This window comes from Zootoca vivipara, chromosome 15 (assembly GCF_965207765.1).
Source record: "Zootoca vivipara chromosome 15, rZooViv2.hap1.1, whole genome shotgun sequence".
NCBI lineage: Eukaryota > Metazoa > Chordata > Lepidosauria > Squamata > Lacertidae > Zootoca > Zootoca vivipara.
Window position 1 is genome coordinate 9,043,171 of NC_142598.1, and position 15,460 is coordinate 9,058,630.

The 15,460-nt window shown below is 44.9% G+C and overlaps 1 protein-coding gene across 1 annotated transcript; it reads right to left on the reverse strand.

Annotated features, from left to right (window-relative positions):
- Positions 1-5,530: 5,530 nt before the first annotated feature.
- KLF1 (KLF transcription factor 1) lies at positions 5,531-10,859 on the reverse strand. Its single transcript, XM_035141144.3, has 3 exons — positions 10,599-10,859; positions 7,292-8,156; positions 5,531-6,489 (listed from the first exon to the last, which is right to left on the reverse strand). Exons 1-3 carry the CDS (start codon positions 10,671-10,673, stop codon positions 6,314-6,316), a joined length of 1,116 nt encoding a protein of 371 aa, XP_034997035.1. The 5' UTR covers positions 10,674-10,859; the 3' UTR covers positions 5,531-6,313.
- Between the last annotated feature and the right edge of the window lie 4,601 nt (positions 10,860-15,460).

The following is a 15,460-nucleotide window of genomic DNA, read 5'->3' on the forward strand; positions in this document are numbered from 1 at the left end:
GTGGAATTTATTCCTCTTTTGAGAGATTCAGCCTTTTGCGTCTGAGCCAGCCTTCCCATTTGATCTGCCACCGTCATTTTATTAACTGAGGTCTTTAGTCTTTTGGGTTTTTATGCAATTAAAGCGTGTTAAAATTACATAGAAATTATGGTTTGGGGAATTAATTATGATATAGTTTGCTTTCATAAATTGGGTGTGAGACAATGTTTAAACTGCCAGACAACCGCTTAAACAGGAAAGCTGGTTGCCTCAGAAGTCTGGTTTTCACTCATATGGTAAACATGATCTCTGCCCCTTCATTCTACAAGTGTGGGTAGATCCTTCTCCTTCCTTCTACAAATAAAATCCATATCAGGAAAAAGGGTTCTAGTCTAGCCCCCTCCCAGACATCCTACATACTGCTTTTCTAAGTGCAATGTTTGGTGCTACCTAGGCACAAGTTTACTGTTATCAGAACTAGGCCAGAATGTACACAAAAGATCATTGAAATCAATGACTAAGCAACCACTCACATTTTGATTGTATTTTAATAAAAAAAAGTTGTGGCCAAATTCTAATGCCAAAAACCTTAACAAAAATTATGGTGTCAGTGTGAGTTATTGGGGGTCCTCTTGGTGCCTTGGCACGCAACAGGCAGAACTGCATGATCGCAATGCATATATGAAACAGCGGCTGTTCTCCCTTCACACAAATGGACAAACAAGCCAAGATGGGGACAGCATAGTGTTGCATTAAAACTTGGGCTTGTGGTTTGTTTCTTCTTAACAAGCCAGGACTGCTAGCCAGCCAGCCTAATTATTATTATAATTATTATTATTAATTATTATTATTATTTGTACCCCGCCCATCTGGCCGGGTTTCCCCAGCCACTCTGGGCAGCTTCCAACAAAAAATTAAAATACATTAAAATGTCACACATTAAAAACTTCCCTGAACAGGGCTGCCTTCAGATGTCTTCTAAATGTCTATTACATCTGATGGGAGGGCATTCCACAGGGTGGGCGCCACTACCGAGAAGGCCCTCTGCCTGGTTCCCTGTAACTTTGCTTCTCGCAGTAAGGGAACCGCCAGAAGGCCTTTGGCGCTGGACCTCAGTGTCCAGGCAGAACGATGGGGGAGGAGACACTCCTTCAGGTATACTGGGCCGAGGCCATTGAGGGCCTTTAAACCCAAATCCTGACTCGTTAGGAAGAAACAAACCTTGAACGCTGTGGCAACCTTCTCCAACCTGCTGTCCCCCTGAAGTTTTGGACTACAACTAATGAAAATAGGGACATTGCATTCTAAAGCATAGAATGTCCCTATTTTCATGCAGAATGTTGGGAGGGTATAACTTCAGCCCCAAGGAGCATGGCCAGTGGCCAGGGATTTATAATCCAAAACACCTGCTTCCTGCTTTGCCTTTACACAAAGCAGAGAATAGTTGAGCTGTGTGAACAACGCAGGCCACAGCTCATTGTCAAATGTGAACACAGCCAGTGATGGAATCAAGAGGGGTTTAGATCTGATGACAACACTAAGGAAACCACACCTTAATGTTAACGAAGCAATTAGGCCTAAACCCGAGAAGGGAGGAGAACTGTTTCTAAACTATCTTATATTGCAGGGGGCATTATTAGGCAAATTATCTGTAACCCTGGCAACCAGGTGGCTACGATCAGCCCCAGAAAGGATGCTGTTATCTGAGGAAGAATTTATAGCACTGGCGATTTGAATTATGCAAGGTTCGCAGCCCTGCTTCAGAGATAATGAGATACACCTGTAGATGTGACCGCTTAGGGCTAAGTAAGGGTTACATTAACCACACGATTTTTAAAGCATGCTTAACGCTGGTACTTTTTTGGGGGGGAAAGCTTATACAGTGCCCCAACTCAACGTCACACTCCTCTTCTGGCCTGGTGCCCCATTGCTGATTTCCTACAAATATCACACATGGTTTTTAGCATTTATTTATCAGATATTTAAAAGCAAAAACCAGTAAAACTGAACCAAATAGGATGGCCTTTTGGTTGTAATGTGGGCCCAGTGCAAAACTTGTATGCATATGCAACAGAGGCCACGATAAACTTCCATGTGGAAGCATCCACTGTTGCGGCATTTTCAGGAACATGGATTTAGTTTGAAAACACACATTCACTGTCCTAAATACAATTGTCACAAGTGGGTACTCAACCTATATCTACTACACTTAAAACATTACAGCTGTCTATTCATTGAGGAAGACAGCAGGGGCCTGCTGACTGCAAAGAAACAGCTCCCCTACAGAGAAACCTTCTTCTTCTTCTTTGGCGATCACTCGTAGCCGAGTAAGATTGCCTTCCATAAACACGGTTTTAACAATGGGTCCGTAGGTGACTGTGGAGGCCAATTCTGGATCCACACATCCTTCCACAGTGGGGACATTGGTTTCCGGGTGGGAGTTGATCACGGTGTGGATTTGCCAAGCGTGCCTTTCTCTTAGCACCATGTGCATGCTAGCACTAGATTGGGTGAAAGGGGGGGGATGGGACACAAGGCTCCTGCAGAGCCATAGCTAGGTGATCTTGCGCCCCTGGCAGAACTGTCCAGATTGCACCCTCTAGCCATGGACAAATTAGCTCTTTCCACCTCTTATCCAACCCCCGCTCCACCCATTCAATTCACCCTCTATTAAAAACCATTTCTTATAAGGCAATAATATATTGAAGAAGTGTGCATCTGAAGAAGTGTGCATGCACACGAAAGCTCATACCAAAATAAAAACTTGGTCTTTAAGGTGCTACTGAAGGTATTTCAATATATTTTTATTCATTTATTTATTGTTGTTGTTTAGTCATTTAGTCATGTCCGACTCTTCGTGACCCCCTGGACCAGAGCATGCCAGGCACTCCTGTCTTCATATTTTTATTTATAGGCATATTTATTGACGTATTTTTAGCCGATTTTGTGCCCCCCTTTGCCTGCACCCCTGGCAGGGGCCCACCTCACCACCCCCTAGCTACAGTCCTGGGCTCCTGCACCTTTAATGTGCAGAAGAGAGAATTTCAACAGGTATAGCTTGCAATGCAAGCAACACATCCTGAAATTTTCTCTTCTAAGTAACGATTAAAGATTCAGGAGAAGCCCAGTTCTCTTTTTCTCCTGGCCATTATAGCACTAGATCAGGCCAATCATTTGTTCCACTGAATAAAACGCAGCAAACTTAAAATACACTATGCCTGAAATCACATTTTAGCAATGTAAATCAATGTCTGTGGTTTCTTAAAGAGGGTCTTTTGTCACTCACCCTTCTCAAAATTATTCTGTTCCAGAGCCAGATTAATGCAACTATATTGCCACATACAATACCTCTTAGCAAAGGCCACAATGCAGCCTTCTGGCTGCGTCTTATGACAATAGATTTATTAAGCGGCAGCAGCTATCACAACCACAATTTCAACTGATTCTGTTTTTGGATTGCTGGTCCCATTTTGTAGTTTGAGGACTTTAAAATATATTGCCAGCATTATGTTGCCCTTCTAGAGATTTCTGTACCTTCTACCTAAAGCTGTAATCCTAACACCATTTATTTAGAAGTTAGCCCTACTGAATTCAACGGGACCTCACTTCTGAGTATACATGATTACGATTGCACAAGTTAGTGTCTAGGACAAGTTAGTGTCTCGGCCTTTTGGCTAAGATCAAGTGTAGTGGGTCAGCAAACTTTTTCAGCAGGGGGCCGGTCCACTGTCCCTCAGACCTTGGGGGGGCCGGACTATATTTTGGAAAAAAATATGAACAAATTCCTATGCCCCACAAATAAGACCTACATTCGCTCCCAGTAAGTTTCCGAGCACAATTCAAAGTGTTGGTGTTGACCTTTAAAGCCCTAAACGGCCTCGGTCCGGTATACCTGAAGGAGAGTCTCCACCCCCATCGTTCTGCCCGGACACTGAGGTCCAGCTCCGAGGGCCTTCTGGCGGTTCCCTCATTACGAGAAGCCAAGTTACAGGGAACCAGGCAGAGGGCCTTCTTGGTAGTGGCACCCACCCTGTGGAATGCCCTCCCACTAGAGGTCAAAGAGAACAATTACCAGACCTTTAGAAGGCATCTCAAGGCAGCCCTGTTTAGGGAAGCTTTTAATGTTTGATGGATTTCTGTATTTTAGAATTTCTGTTTTTTTGGAAGCCGCCCAGAGTGGCTGGGGGAACCCGGCCAGATGGGCGGGGTATAAATAATAAATTATTATTATTATTATTATTATTAACCCAGAGATGCATTTTAAATAAAAGGACACATTCTACTCATGTAAAAACATGCTGATTCCTGGACTGTCCGCGGGCCAGATTGAGAAGGCGATTGAGCCGCATCTGGCCCCCGGGCCTTAGTTTGGGGACCCCTGGTCTAGGAATTCAGGCTGGGGTGAGGTGCGTGGCATAGATTCAACATATACACAAATCTTAATCTACTGGCGTGTAAAATCTGAGGCTATGCACATTCAGGAAGGTTCATATAATCAGTTAAATTACCCTCTAATGTGAGAGTTGGACCATAAAGAAGGCTGATCACCGAAGAATTGATGCTTTTGAATTGTGGTGCTGGAGGAGACTCTTGAGAGTCCCATGGACTGCAAGATGATCAAACCTATCCATTCTGAAGGAAATCAGCCCTGAGTGCTCACTGGAAGGACAGATCGTGAAGCTGAGGCTCCAATACTTTGGGCGCCTCATGAGAAGAGAAGACTCCCTGGAAAAGACCCTAATGTTGGGAAAGATTGAAGGCACAAGGAGAAGGGGACAGAGGACGAGATAGTTGGACAGTGTTTTTGAAGCCACAAACAAGAGTCTGACCAAACTGCAGGAGGCAGTGGAAGACAGGAATGCCTGGCATGCTCTGGTCCATGGTGTCACAAGGAGTCGGACACGACTAAACAACAAAATGTGACCATAAGTTTAAGACAAAGTACCTTTTTACTTTTTTAATCAGTCCAGGACAGGTTTTTACCAAGCAAATTGGTAGTGAACAGGAAGAAGGCATAGTGTAAGAATAAATTGTTATATGCCTACATGCCCTTATTTTCAGTGCTTTTTTTCTTTAAAAAAATGTTTAGGGGTACTCTCATTTTCCTACTCAAATTGAAAGACTGCCCCTCAATGAGGCCAAATTTTAGATTCTGTATTCCCCCCCCCACAAAAGCACTGCCTATTTTAATATATGCAGTGGTGAAACGTACCAATGTGGGATCCTTCTGGAGGGGCCAAGTTATTCCTGGCCTTACCATTTTCACTGCTAAAAAGGTGAGAGGACACCAGAAATTATTTGTCTTCTAGAGCAGGCATCCCCAAACTTCGGCCCTCCAGATGTTTTGGACTACAATTCCCATCTTCCTTGACCACTGGTCCTGCTAGCTAGGGATCATGGGAGTTGTAGGCCAAAACATCTGGTGGGCCGCAGTTTGGGGGTGCCTGTTCTAGAGGGTAAAACCCTGAGCTCTATTGCCCAGTATCTGATCCAGCAAACTGTAGAATGAACACTTTCAGTCTTCAGCACAAATGAAATACACGAGACAGCATTTTTTCAGTCAATTAATTTTAATAAAGAAAGCTGTGGGCTTTGACCCTAGAGGGTACTATTATTACTCCACTTTCCCACAGGAGGCAGTTGCCTCAGGGTGCCCACATCCCTTGGGCGCCAACTCAACATGTATAAGCAAGCCGGAGCTACAAGAACATTTTGGGGGGGACTGAAGACAGTGGTCTGCATGGAAGACGACTGGGTAAGAAAAGCAAAATGCAGGGAGAAGATTCTATTTCCCATGAGCCATTACCCTTGGGACCCAAGGGTAAACCGGAACAAGCAGTGGTATGATGGGAACTTTAGCCAAACAACATCTGAAGGGCAACAGATTCCTCACCTTTGAGATACGTAGATGAGTTGTTACCCCTATCGTTCTGCAATGGCTTGGGCTTTATTTCATAGAAATCAGTACATATAGGACAGTGGCAAACTTGACCCAGTTGGAGGCAGAATGTTACTCCGCCAGTCTGATCAGCACAGAGAGAAGCTGCCCCAGAACTCCCTAGTGCAGCCAATCCCAGCCATGTCTTTAATTGCCACTCCATTGAGATGAACATAGTTTGGGGGGAAGTGGCCTGGCTGGCCAGATTAGGACCCCTGCCAGGCCTAATTAGTTCCCTACCACAGATGCAGAACACAGCACTTGCAAAGGACAAGGGGCTACAAGGAGAGAAAGGCTTACACCTGCAGTTACCCAGCGACCCACCCATACCACCCTCTTCTTCAAGACCTCCTGTTGGCCCAGAATGCCCACTGCAGTCCAGGGTTTGTGCATCAGCTACCCGTGTTTCTTCACGTGGAGAGAGAGGTGATCCGAACGGGAGAAAGCGCGCTCGCAGACTGGACACGTGAAAGGGCGTTGCCCAGTGTGCTTGCGATAATGGCGAGTCAGCTCATCGGAGCGGGCAAATTTCCAAGCACACCCTTCGTACTGGCATGCGTATGGCTTCTCACCTGCAAAAAACCAGCAACAATCACTGCAACCTTGCGCTTCTTCCGAGCCAAAAAGAGGATTATACTCACACTTACTTATTTCTATACTTACTGCTTGTTACATTTCTATCCCACCCTTTCTCCCAAGGGTGCCAAGGGCAACAAACATACAAATGATAAGACAAGTTTAAAAATCTACCGGTATGTTTAAAAAAAACCCATGTGTTCCAATACAGATGCAGACAGGGGAAAATATCTACGTAAAAGGCTTGTTGGGAGAGGCTGGGCTTCACCAGGTGCCCAAAACGGAAGAGAGACAGAGCCCATCTAATATTTAATGGGAGGGAACCTGGGGCTTCTCAAGGAAGGCCCCACCTATTGGGTACATTGCAGCTATCCAGCCTGGAGGTTATCAGCACATGGGTGGCACTGGTCAAGCCACCCCAGGCCAGAAACAGCCATAGCTATCTTACCAGCCAACGCTAACAAAAAGGCTCTCCTAGCCACTGAGGTCATCAGGGCCTTTCATGACAAAGATGGATCCAGGATCACCCCCCCCCCGACTCCAAATCAACAGCAGTTTCCCCCTCCAGCCTTGGCATGGGTCTGGGTCACTGTAGTGAAACACCCCATAGTTTGATGCTGGGAGGGGGGGGGAGAACCAGAATGGAAAGCATTCCCCGTGATGGGAATTTCCAGTGGAAAGCTGGAGTATGATTAAGTAGTGTTCAACTTTCAGGACGATGACAGCATCACTAAGGAATCCACTCCCAGCCCAGGGAAGAACGTAGTGTCCCTTTGAGCGGCTCTTCTTCTTTTTTACCTGTGTGAGTGCGAAGATGGGCCTTGAGATGGGAGCTCTTGGTGTAAGTTTTCCCACACTTGGGATAATTGCAGATGTGGCTGGCAGGCTGCTTGCGGGATGAAGACTTGTGTCCTTTCTTAGGCTTGCCTGTGGCTTCCTTGGCAGGCAAGGGAGGCGTCACGATGCTGTAAAGGGATGATGTAGACACAGCTGGATCTGCCTGGTAAAGCTGGAATGTGGTTTGGTAGTGGCCAGGGTAGGTAGGGAAACAGCTGCTCAGCATACTGCAGTGCGGCAGCTGGGATTGCGCCGGTGGAAGCTGACTGTGAGATCCATGTTTGCTCTGCAAAGAGGGACCTGGGTGTACATAGGTCAGTTGGTAGTACTGCCCATGAACTCTCTGTCTTGGCTCTCCGTGGTGCTGTCCTGTGGGAGCAAAAGCCCCAGAATCTCCCTGGGCAAGGAACTGCTGCGGATGATCACTGGACAATGCTAGGCTCTTATTTGGATCCATCACATTCTGGGCATATCCGTGAAGGCCAGGAGGAACATAGTTCACAGAGCTATCTCCTGCTTGGAGTTTGGTGTCAAAACCTGGTGCCCAAGGAGCATCGGGCACCCCTCTGTTGGTTCTGGGTAGCCTGCCTCTCGTTCCCTCCTCAGTGGTTACTGGAAGGCAGGCAGTGGACACTGCAGGCTGCTCCTCTTGGCCAACCCAAGTAGCACTAGCAGCGGCTGGCTCCGAGGCAGAGAAGTTTCTCATGAGGAAGTCAACATCCCAGTAGGCTTCATATTCTTGCTTGATCTGCTGAACTCCCTCAGGCTGGGGCACATCCAAGAGCCCCAGAGATGAATGACTTAAAGAATCCTCCTGTTTCCACCACTGTAATGTAAGCAAACAGTACAAAAAGGTTAGGCCCTGGTGCCGCAACTGGCTTCTGCTGAACAAAGCTTGCAACCGTTCCCTTCAGTTTCTTTGCTTTAAACTCGGAAGCAACTTACAAAAGCTTATACTGTAATGCGTTCCAGACTCCAGGACGGCATGGCCTGGTGCCTGCCATCAGGGCAAAGATAATGGGCTTCTTATCAGGCCTCCCGCACAAGCTACAATTCTGCATCAGGGATAGGCAGGACCCTAGCTATCTCTACAGGGAGCTCAAAGATAGGCAACCAAAATGTTCACCAGAATATTTTGAGCCCCGGGGAAAAACCATGGAGCAAATGTTTCTTGCAGCTCCTGTCTTCTAGTGCTCTCAAACCCACCTGCCCTACCAGGACCACATCCCACAGCATTGTACTGCTGTTGTATGACTGGATGTACAAGAAATTTTGATCAGGAAGCAGAACTGAGAGATGTCCTTGCAATGCCAAGTGCCAAAGACCTAGCACACTGGAATCTTGGTTATAAGACAGGCATAGGCAAACTCTGGCCCTCCAGATGTTTTGAGACTACAATTCCCATCATCCCTGACCACTGGTCCTATTAGATAGGGATCATGGGAATTGTAGTTCCAAAACACCTGGAGCGCCAGAGTTTGCATCTGCCTGTTATAATAGCTCTCTCCTCTAAACACAAGCCTCCCTCCTCCATCTACCCATGAACACCTCTGGGATGGAAGGCCTCTTGCAATCATGTGATCCTCTGTGGAGGATCCAAAATGAATCACCATACATACTTGTGTAAGGTAGGTTAGTACTGTAGTTTTATTCTTGGATTGCAGAAGGGGTGGAGACCAAAACAAAACTGTAGCTTGCTTCACCACACCCGGCAAGTTCATGGCTCAGTCAGAGATCTGAACCAAGGATACCCCTTCCCTTCTAGTTTGTTAGTTTACCTGGCACAAGTTTCTCTCAAAATCCAGGTCCCACCATAGTTAAAAGTCAAGAAACAGGCGTGCAGTGATTTATAAAACAAGCAACCATCATAGATTACAAGTTTCCCCCCAGTCATAATTTCGGAGCATTGACTAGGTACACATTTTTGAAGAAAATTTAGGCTGTTTGTAAGGGAGGGGCAAAAGAGAAAACGTAGTAAGACTGTGCAGAAAAGAAGGTATTGCCCATTTCACATGAATGACAAAATTAAAATCTTAAAATAAAGGAAGCCCCACATATATCACCAGTCTCCTGAAGGACACTGCTTTCTTCACATGAGAAGGCATTTATACTGCTGATTCTACACAGTGAAAGGGGAAATACATTGGCAGAGTTAGAAACACATGGAAATTCAATTCTACCCTAATTGCGCCCCCCCAAAAAATTATAAAATGAAGATCCCTGCCTGGAGGAGCTCACATTCTAAACTTAGATTAGGAACTGGGGCAGGAAGGAAAGTTGGGGAGACAAGGGTAGCAGGCATGTTTTGTTCAGAGAAGATGAAAACTGGTATCACATATTTTTTTAAAATATCTGAAGGGCTATCGCAAAGAAGACAGAGCAGACCAATAGGTGAAAATTGCAGGTAGGCAGAAACTTCCCAACAGTAAGAAAAGCAGAACAGATTGCCTCAGGAGATGGTTGGGCTCTCCTTCAGGCAGCGGTAGGATAGAAACCTAACAGGGATGCTGTAATTTTCCCTTGACTGGGCAACCAATTGGAGCATATTGTTTCCAAGGTGCCTTCTAGATCCAGGATTCTATGACTGTGTTTTTAAACAACATAATGGCTTTTATTTAGCAGGTATACATGTGCAACTTTAAAAGCTATCCTAGAAGCCTAGAATATGTATAGGCATACGCATATTGCAAGGACACATATATGGCTGTTTCAGAAAGAGTGCCTTGCTGGAAGCATGAAAACCAAGTTTTACACACACTTTAAAAAAAACCCCAAAAGAGGAAAACCTCTTCCTTTTGCCATCTTCTAACAGATGCCAACCTAGCAGTTCGAAAGCACGTCAAAATGCAAGTAGATAAATAGGAACCGCTACAGCGGGAAGGTAAACGGCGTTTCCATGTGCTGCTCTGGTTTGCCAGAAGCGGCTTTGTCATGCTGGCCACATGACCTGGAAGCTGTACGCCGGCTCCCTCGGCCAATAATGCGAGATGAGCGCGCAACCCCAGAGTCGGTCACGACTGGACCTAATGGTCAGGGGTCCCTTTACCTTTACCTTTAACAAGTTAGGCAGAATTCAGAAGTGTTTGGAAAGAAGCAAATACAACACATCAATTAAGGGCAGATATTTTACAGTGCTAAGAAGCATCCTAGGGCCGAGCCAGAGACTTGATAACACCTCGACCCCACCCCACCCCACCCCGTTTTAATTCCCAACCCTCGGCAAAGGGAACGCACAACGAACAGGACACCTTAAACCCCCGCTCCTCACCTGGATAAGTTCAGATTGTACATCCTGCAAGTGGTTGAACCCAGCTGAGGATATTACTGTCTCCACAAATGCCATGACTTGCAAATAGCAACCAACTAGAAGAGCGCAAAAATTCAGAGACTCGCAACTCCTGAGACTCCCTTGGTCCAAGAGCGCACCTTTCTTCTCATTCACCAAACCCTACAGCTTCTCCTCTTTTTCCAAAAAGGTCTTAGGTCTTGCTAACACCCTTTCCTCCTCTTAATTCTTTCTCTCATTTGCCAGTTTGGAAGGAGCGGAGAAGATTAAATGGGTCTATCAGCACCAATCAGAAGCAAGGTGGGTGGGGCTGCCTAAGGAACGAGGCTGAGATGGGTTAATGGTGTGTTCAGCTATTTTGCTGCACGGTTATTGGTGATTTTCTTTAAATATCTGTTTGGTAAAAGTCATCCTCATGTTTACACAGAAGTACATGTAATCATTTTAATTGGGCTTACTTCAAAGTAAGTATGTATAGGGTTGCAGCCTAACAACCTTCAAAGCTACTAGAAAACTTGGGTTTAAGTTTGTGTCTGTCCCATCTAACTCAGTGTGGCCAGGTGGTTTAAAATCCAAATGATCCAGCCAGATAGATGGTAGACAAACCACAAATTTATGTTTTACACATTGGGGTGTGTAAATATTAACCCCCAAGGCATCTGAAACAATTAAGAAAGTTGAGGCACTTTCTCCCCCAACTGAAAGCTGCAGTTCCAAACTCACAGACTTCTGAGTAAACTTGCTTTACAATACAATCTTATGCCTGTTTACTCAGAAGTAAGTCCCATTGACTTTCATGGAGTTTACTCATAGAAAAGTGAGCAACCTTATAATGCACAGGTGAAAAGAATGAAGGAAACATTCAGAGACATTACTAAACCAGCTTTAATAAAGGCATGTAACTTTAAAAAAGTAATTATAATCCAGGATTCCCAGTATGTTCTAAATACTAAAGCATCCTTGGTTTTGAATAAACACCCACAATTTATTAGTAGAACATAGGGCAGATAGGGCAATGATCTGTACAATTTTATAACATACAGAGAATAACATGTAAATAAATGGGGGGGGGGAGCTGAGGAACGTCTCTGGAGGGTGGGAGAGGGAGGGAGGGATGGAGAGGAAGTCATAAAAAGGGGGGGATGTAATTGGTTATATTGATTGATAATGTGTTTTATTAAATTTGTTCAATAAAAATATTTTTTCAAATAAATAAATACTAAAGCATCCTTTTTGAGAAAAGTAATTAAATTTAGGCTATGGAATTCTCAGTTTGTATTCCAAAATAAGGTGAGCATACTTGGCCAAAGGAATTTAAATGTGTTGACCGCAAGGGTGAAACTGCTGAACTGCTAGTTATCAAAATGTTCAACTCCATTCATTTGGTTCTGAATAGATACAATGGTTTCCTTTGCCACTGTAGTTGTATTGCCTGTTTCCTGGATCTCCTTGCTTATTTTGAATAGGCCCTAGATCTACAGTAATTGAATGGTTAATTTCTATACTTTTTGTATTTCATTTTACTGCAGGTGTGAGGAACCCTTGACCCTTGACCCTCCAGCTGAACTGCCAACTCCCAACCTCCCGGGCCAGACTTGCTGGGGCTAATGGAAATTGTTATTCAGCAATGCCTGGAGGGCCAAAGATTCCCCATATTTATTCATTACTTTTAACTCTCCGCAGAGCCCCTTACCATCATGCATATATGCCTGTAACTGAGGGTTATACTTCCTACATAGACTCTAGTTTATTAAAAGCTTATTCCACAATACATTTCTTGGTTTCACAACAAGAAACGTCCTTGATTTCACCTTCATAAGAACTCTGCTGAGTTCAAAATGTAGTAGGGACTTTGGCTTAACCTTTTGGGACCATTTCTTAAATGTAAAGATTTGATAATGGCACTTTCCACCTGGTCTTCCATTATTTGCCCTATCTCTCCTCTCTTCATCCTGCCAATTTTTGCAGATGAAACTGCGTAGAAGATGTTTTGCATGTGGCCTGTGTGGGAAACTGGTGGTCCCCCATATATTGTTGGACTCACATCAACTCCAGTTATTGGTAAAGGATGAATAAAACTGTAGCCTAGCAACAGCTGAAGGGCTAGGAGAGGCCTGGCACCATTTTGAGCAGAACACCAAACTATACCTGTGCAATGTTTCAAGATGAAAAAGATATTAATATTAAAGCATAAGATTCTTCTTATGATAAGAAGTGGGATTTTCTGCTTGTAGTGTAGCTTCTAGAATAAAGGATTTTCATTAGCAGGTAATAGTAGGAATTGAGTCCTTTGTTTTGGAGGAATAGGGCAGGACTACGGTAAGGGCAGGACGCGGGTGGCACTGTGGGTTAAACCACAGAGCCTAGGGCTTGCCAATCAGAAGGTCGGCGGTTCGAATCCCCGCAACAGGGTGAGCTCCCATTGCTCGGTCCCAGCTCCTGCCAACCTAGCAGTTAGAAAGCACATCAAAATGCAAGTAGATAAATAGGTACCGCTACAGCGGGAAGGTAAATGGCGTTTCCGTGTGCTGCTCTGGTTCGCCAGAAGTGGCTTTGTCATGCTGGCCACGTGACCTGGAAGCTATACACTGGCTCCCTCGGCCAATAACTCGAGATGAGCGCCGCAACCCCAGAGTCATCCGTGACTGGACCTAATGGTCAGGGGTCCCTTTACCTTTAAGAACAAAGAAACTGGAAGCAGCTGTCTCATGTAACAGCAACAGCAGCGACTGACCACTCTGTGGAGACATCCTTGAAATGAGCAATTGTGCAAGAGCTGCTGTGGGTTGTGCCCCATCTTAATTTATTTGATCGTTCTGTTTCTGGCGTACAAATCACTTGCACCAACCCTGGCTGGGAGAAAGCACATGCTAAGCAATTCCACCTTCCCTCTGTCGCCCAATAGCATTGCCCCATCAATGATACAGGCTTTTCCTTTTCTTTATTTCTTTTTATTTCTTTTTTTTACATTTTTGTTAGGGACTTGAGGAAAAGGCAACTTTGAGTCCCCCTCTCCAAACCTGCCCAAGTGCTCAGTTGAAAGCCATTCAAGAAACCTGAGTAGCCTGGAACCATGGATGATTAGCAAGCCTCTTCCCCCATATAAGTCTCTTTCTGTTTTCCTGCCTTGTGCTGGAATAAGAGGTAAGCTCTGGCTTTTCTCTGCCCTGCTTTTCTCATTCTCTAGGTCTCCTTCTCTAGGTGGTTAACCATTCTACTTGTAGTCCTACTGTTTCTATCCCTCCCTCTCTAACCCCTTTTCAGCTCTCTCTGGGTCTACCTTGTGCCCATCACCTGCCCCTCTTCATATTTGCATTTAGAGCCCTCCATTCTTATTTGCATTTAGAGCCCTCCTGCCAGTCCCATTTGCAGGCTAACTGTACAGTCAATCTTTCGTTTTCATCACCCCACTCAGCCTTTACTATATAACAAGTCAAATACACTTTGATTTGCGGTGTTTGGCCAATTGCTACTTCGCCCGTGTATAACTTGTTCCGTGGTGTCCTCTAAACTTGAGCAAAAGCCCGGCCAAAAGAGATGTGCTTGCTGGGTAGAGATGTTCATCAGCAACTCTGTACATATGTAGATAAATGGTACCATTTTCTACTGAGCCTGGCAACTGAGGAGTGATAAGGGCTAGCCTGAGGCATAATGGAGAATGTCAGTGCTATGAAGGAATGTCTCCTCCTTTTTCTCCTTGGGGAAGACTGGTGTGTCCTTTTATATGTTGATAGGCAGAAAATCAACATGTCCAGATTTGACCATCAGCGCCTTTGTGGAATATCTCAGATCCCTATTCAGCAGAAATAGGAGCAGAGCAACCCCATTTTGCTTCCAAGCCTGTCCAGCCAGGCTTCAGATCTTTTTTAATCTTCAGAGCTCACCATGTTGAAGTTGGGCAACATAACTCTGCCTGCAAGGCTTATCTCCACACAGGAGCAATTTATCCCCCCTCACTCTCCACGCTAGTTTTAATATCATCACAGCTTGCTACCAGGCCCTTCTGAGGCATCCAGATATAAGCCTAGAGCAAGCTGCTAATCCAAGATCTTGGTTTTCTCTTAAAGCAACCTGCAAAAGTCTTTCCAGGAGAATGCTAGCCTGCTGCAATATATTATCCAGGAGTCTCAGAGCCCAGGTCATTTCATTGCATCTTCTGGACCCAATTTGCTTTCGAGAGTCACTGTGCTCAGCAGATATTATTCTGGGGCTCTCTCATAATGTAAGTTTAGTCATGGACACTGTTTGTCCATTCTCTACCTGCACATTAGGTACTATTATTACTATTCATTATTTCTTACCTGTCCTTCACCATGAGGTCCCAGGGTGGGTTACAACAACTTAATTAAAACCAGTTTAAAACAAATTACAGTGAGCAGAATAGGACAGGGCCTAGAAATACATATCTCAGGTGGGTCTGAGGGGGCTGCTTTGCAAGTATGATTGAAATGAAATAAATGTTTACAAAGAACTTACAAATGGCACAGTTAGATGGATGCAGTAAAGAACTTCTAATACTGTAAATGCTTGGAAATAGACTTTGTGAGAAAGAGCATGTCTGCATTTTTGTTATTGGCATGTCTGTTTCATGCAATAACTGGTGCTTTAAAACAAACAAACAAACAAATTGTTTGTTATCTCCCACACCTTCTGTGCTGCCTTAGAAACAACCAGTTAGTTAAGCTCTTTAAAGGAGTCAATGGGCCAAAGCCTCGCCCAGCTATATGCAACTTCACCCTAAGGGCAAGAGAACAATAGGCCAGCTTTTGAGAGCCAGTGTGGTGCACTTTTTCAGCAGGGTGCCGGTCCACTGTCCCTCAGACCTTGTGGGGGGGGGCGGACTA

What these genes read in the sequence shown, in the direction of transcription:
- KLF1 (XM_035141144.3), bottom strand. Translation starts at nt 10,673, where the DNA reads ATGGCATTTGTGGAGACAGTAATATCCTCAGCTGGGTTCAACCACTTG. An exon ending in TACAATCTGAACTTATCCAG is followed by an intron (nt 8,157 to 10,598) that starts GTGAGGAGCGGG and finishes CTTACATTACAG; the next exon opens with TGGTGGAAACAGGAGGATTC. An exon ending in CCATCTTCGCACTCACACAG is followed by an intron (nt 6,490 to 7,291) that starts GTAAAAAAGAAG and finishes GGTTTTTTGCAG; the next exon opens with GTGAGAAGCCATACGCATGC.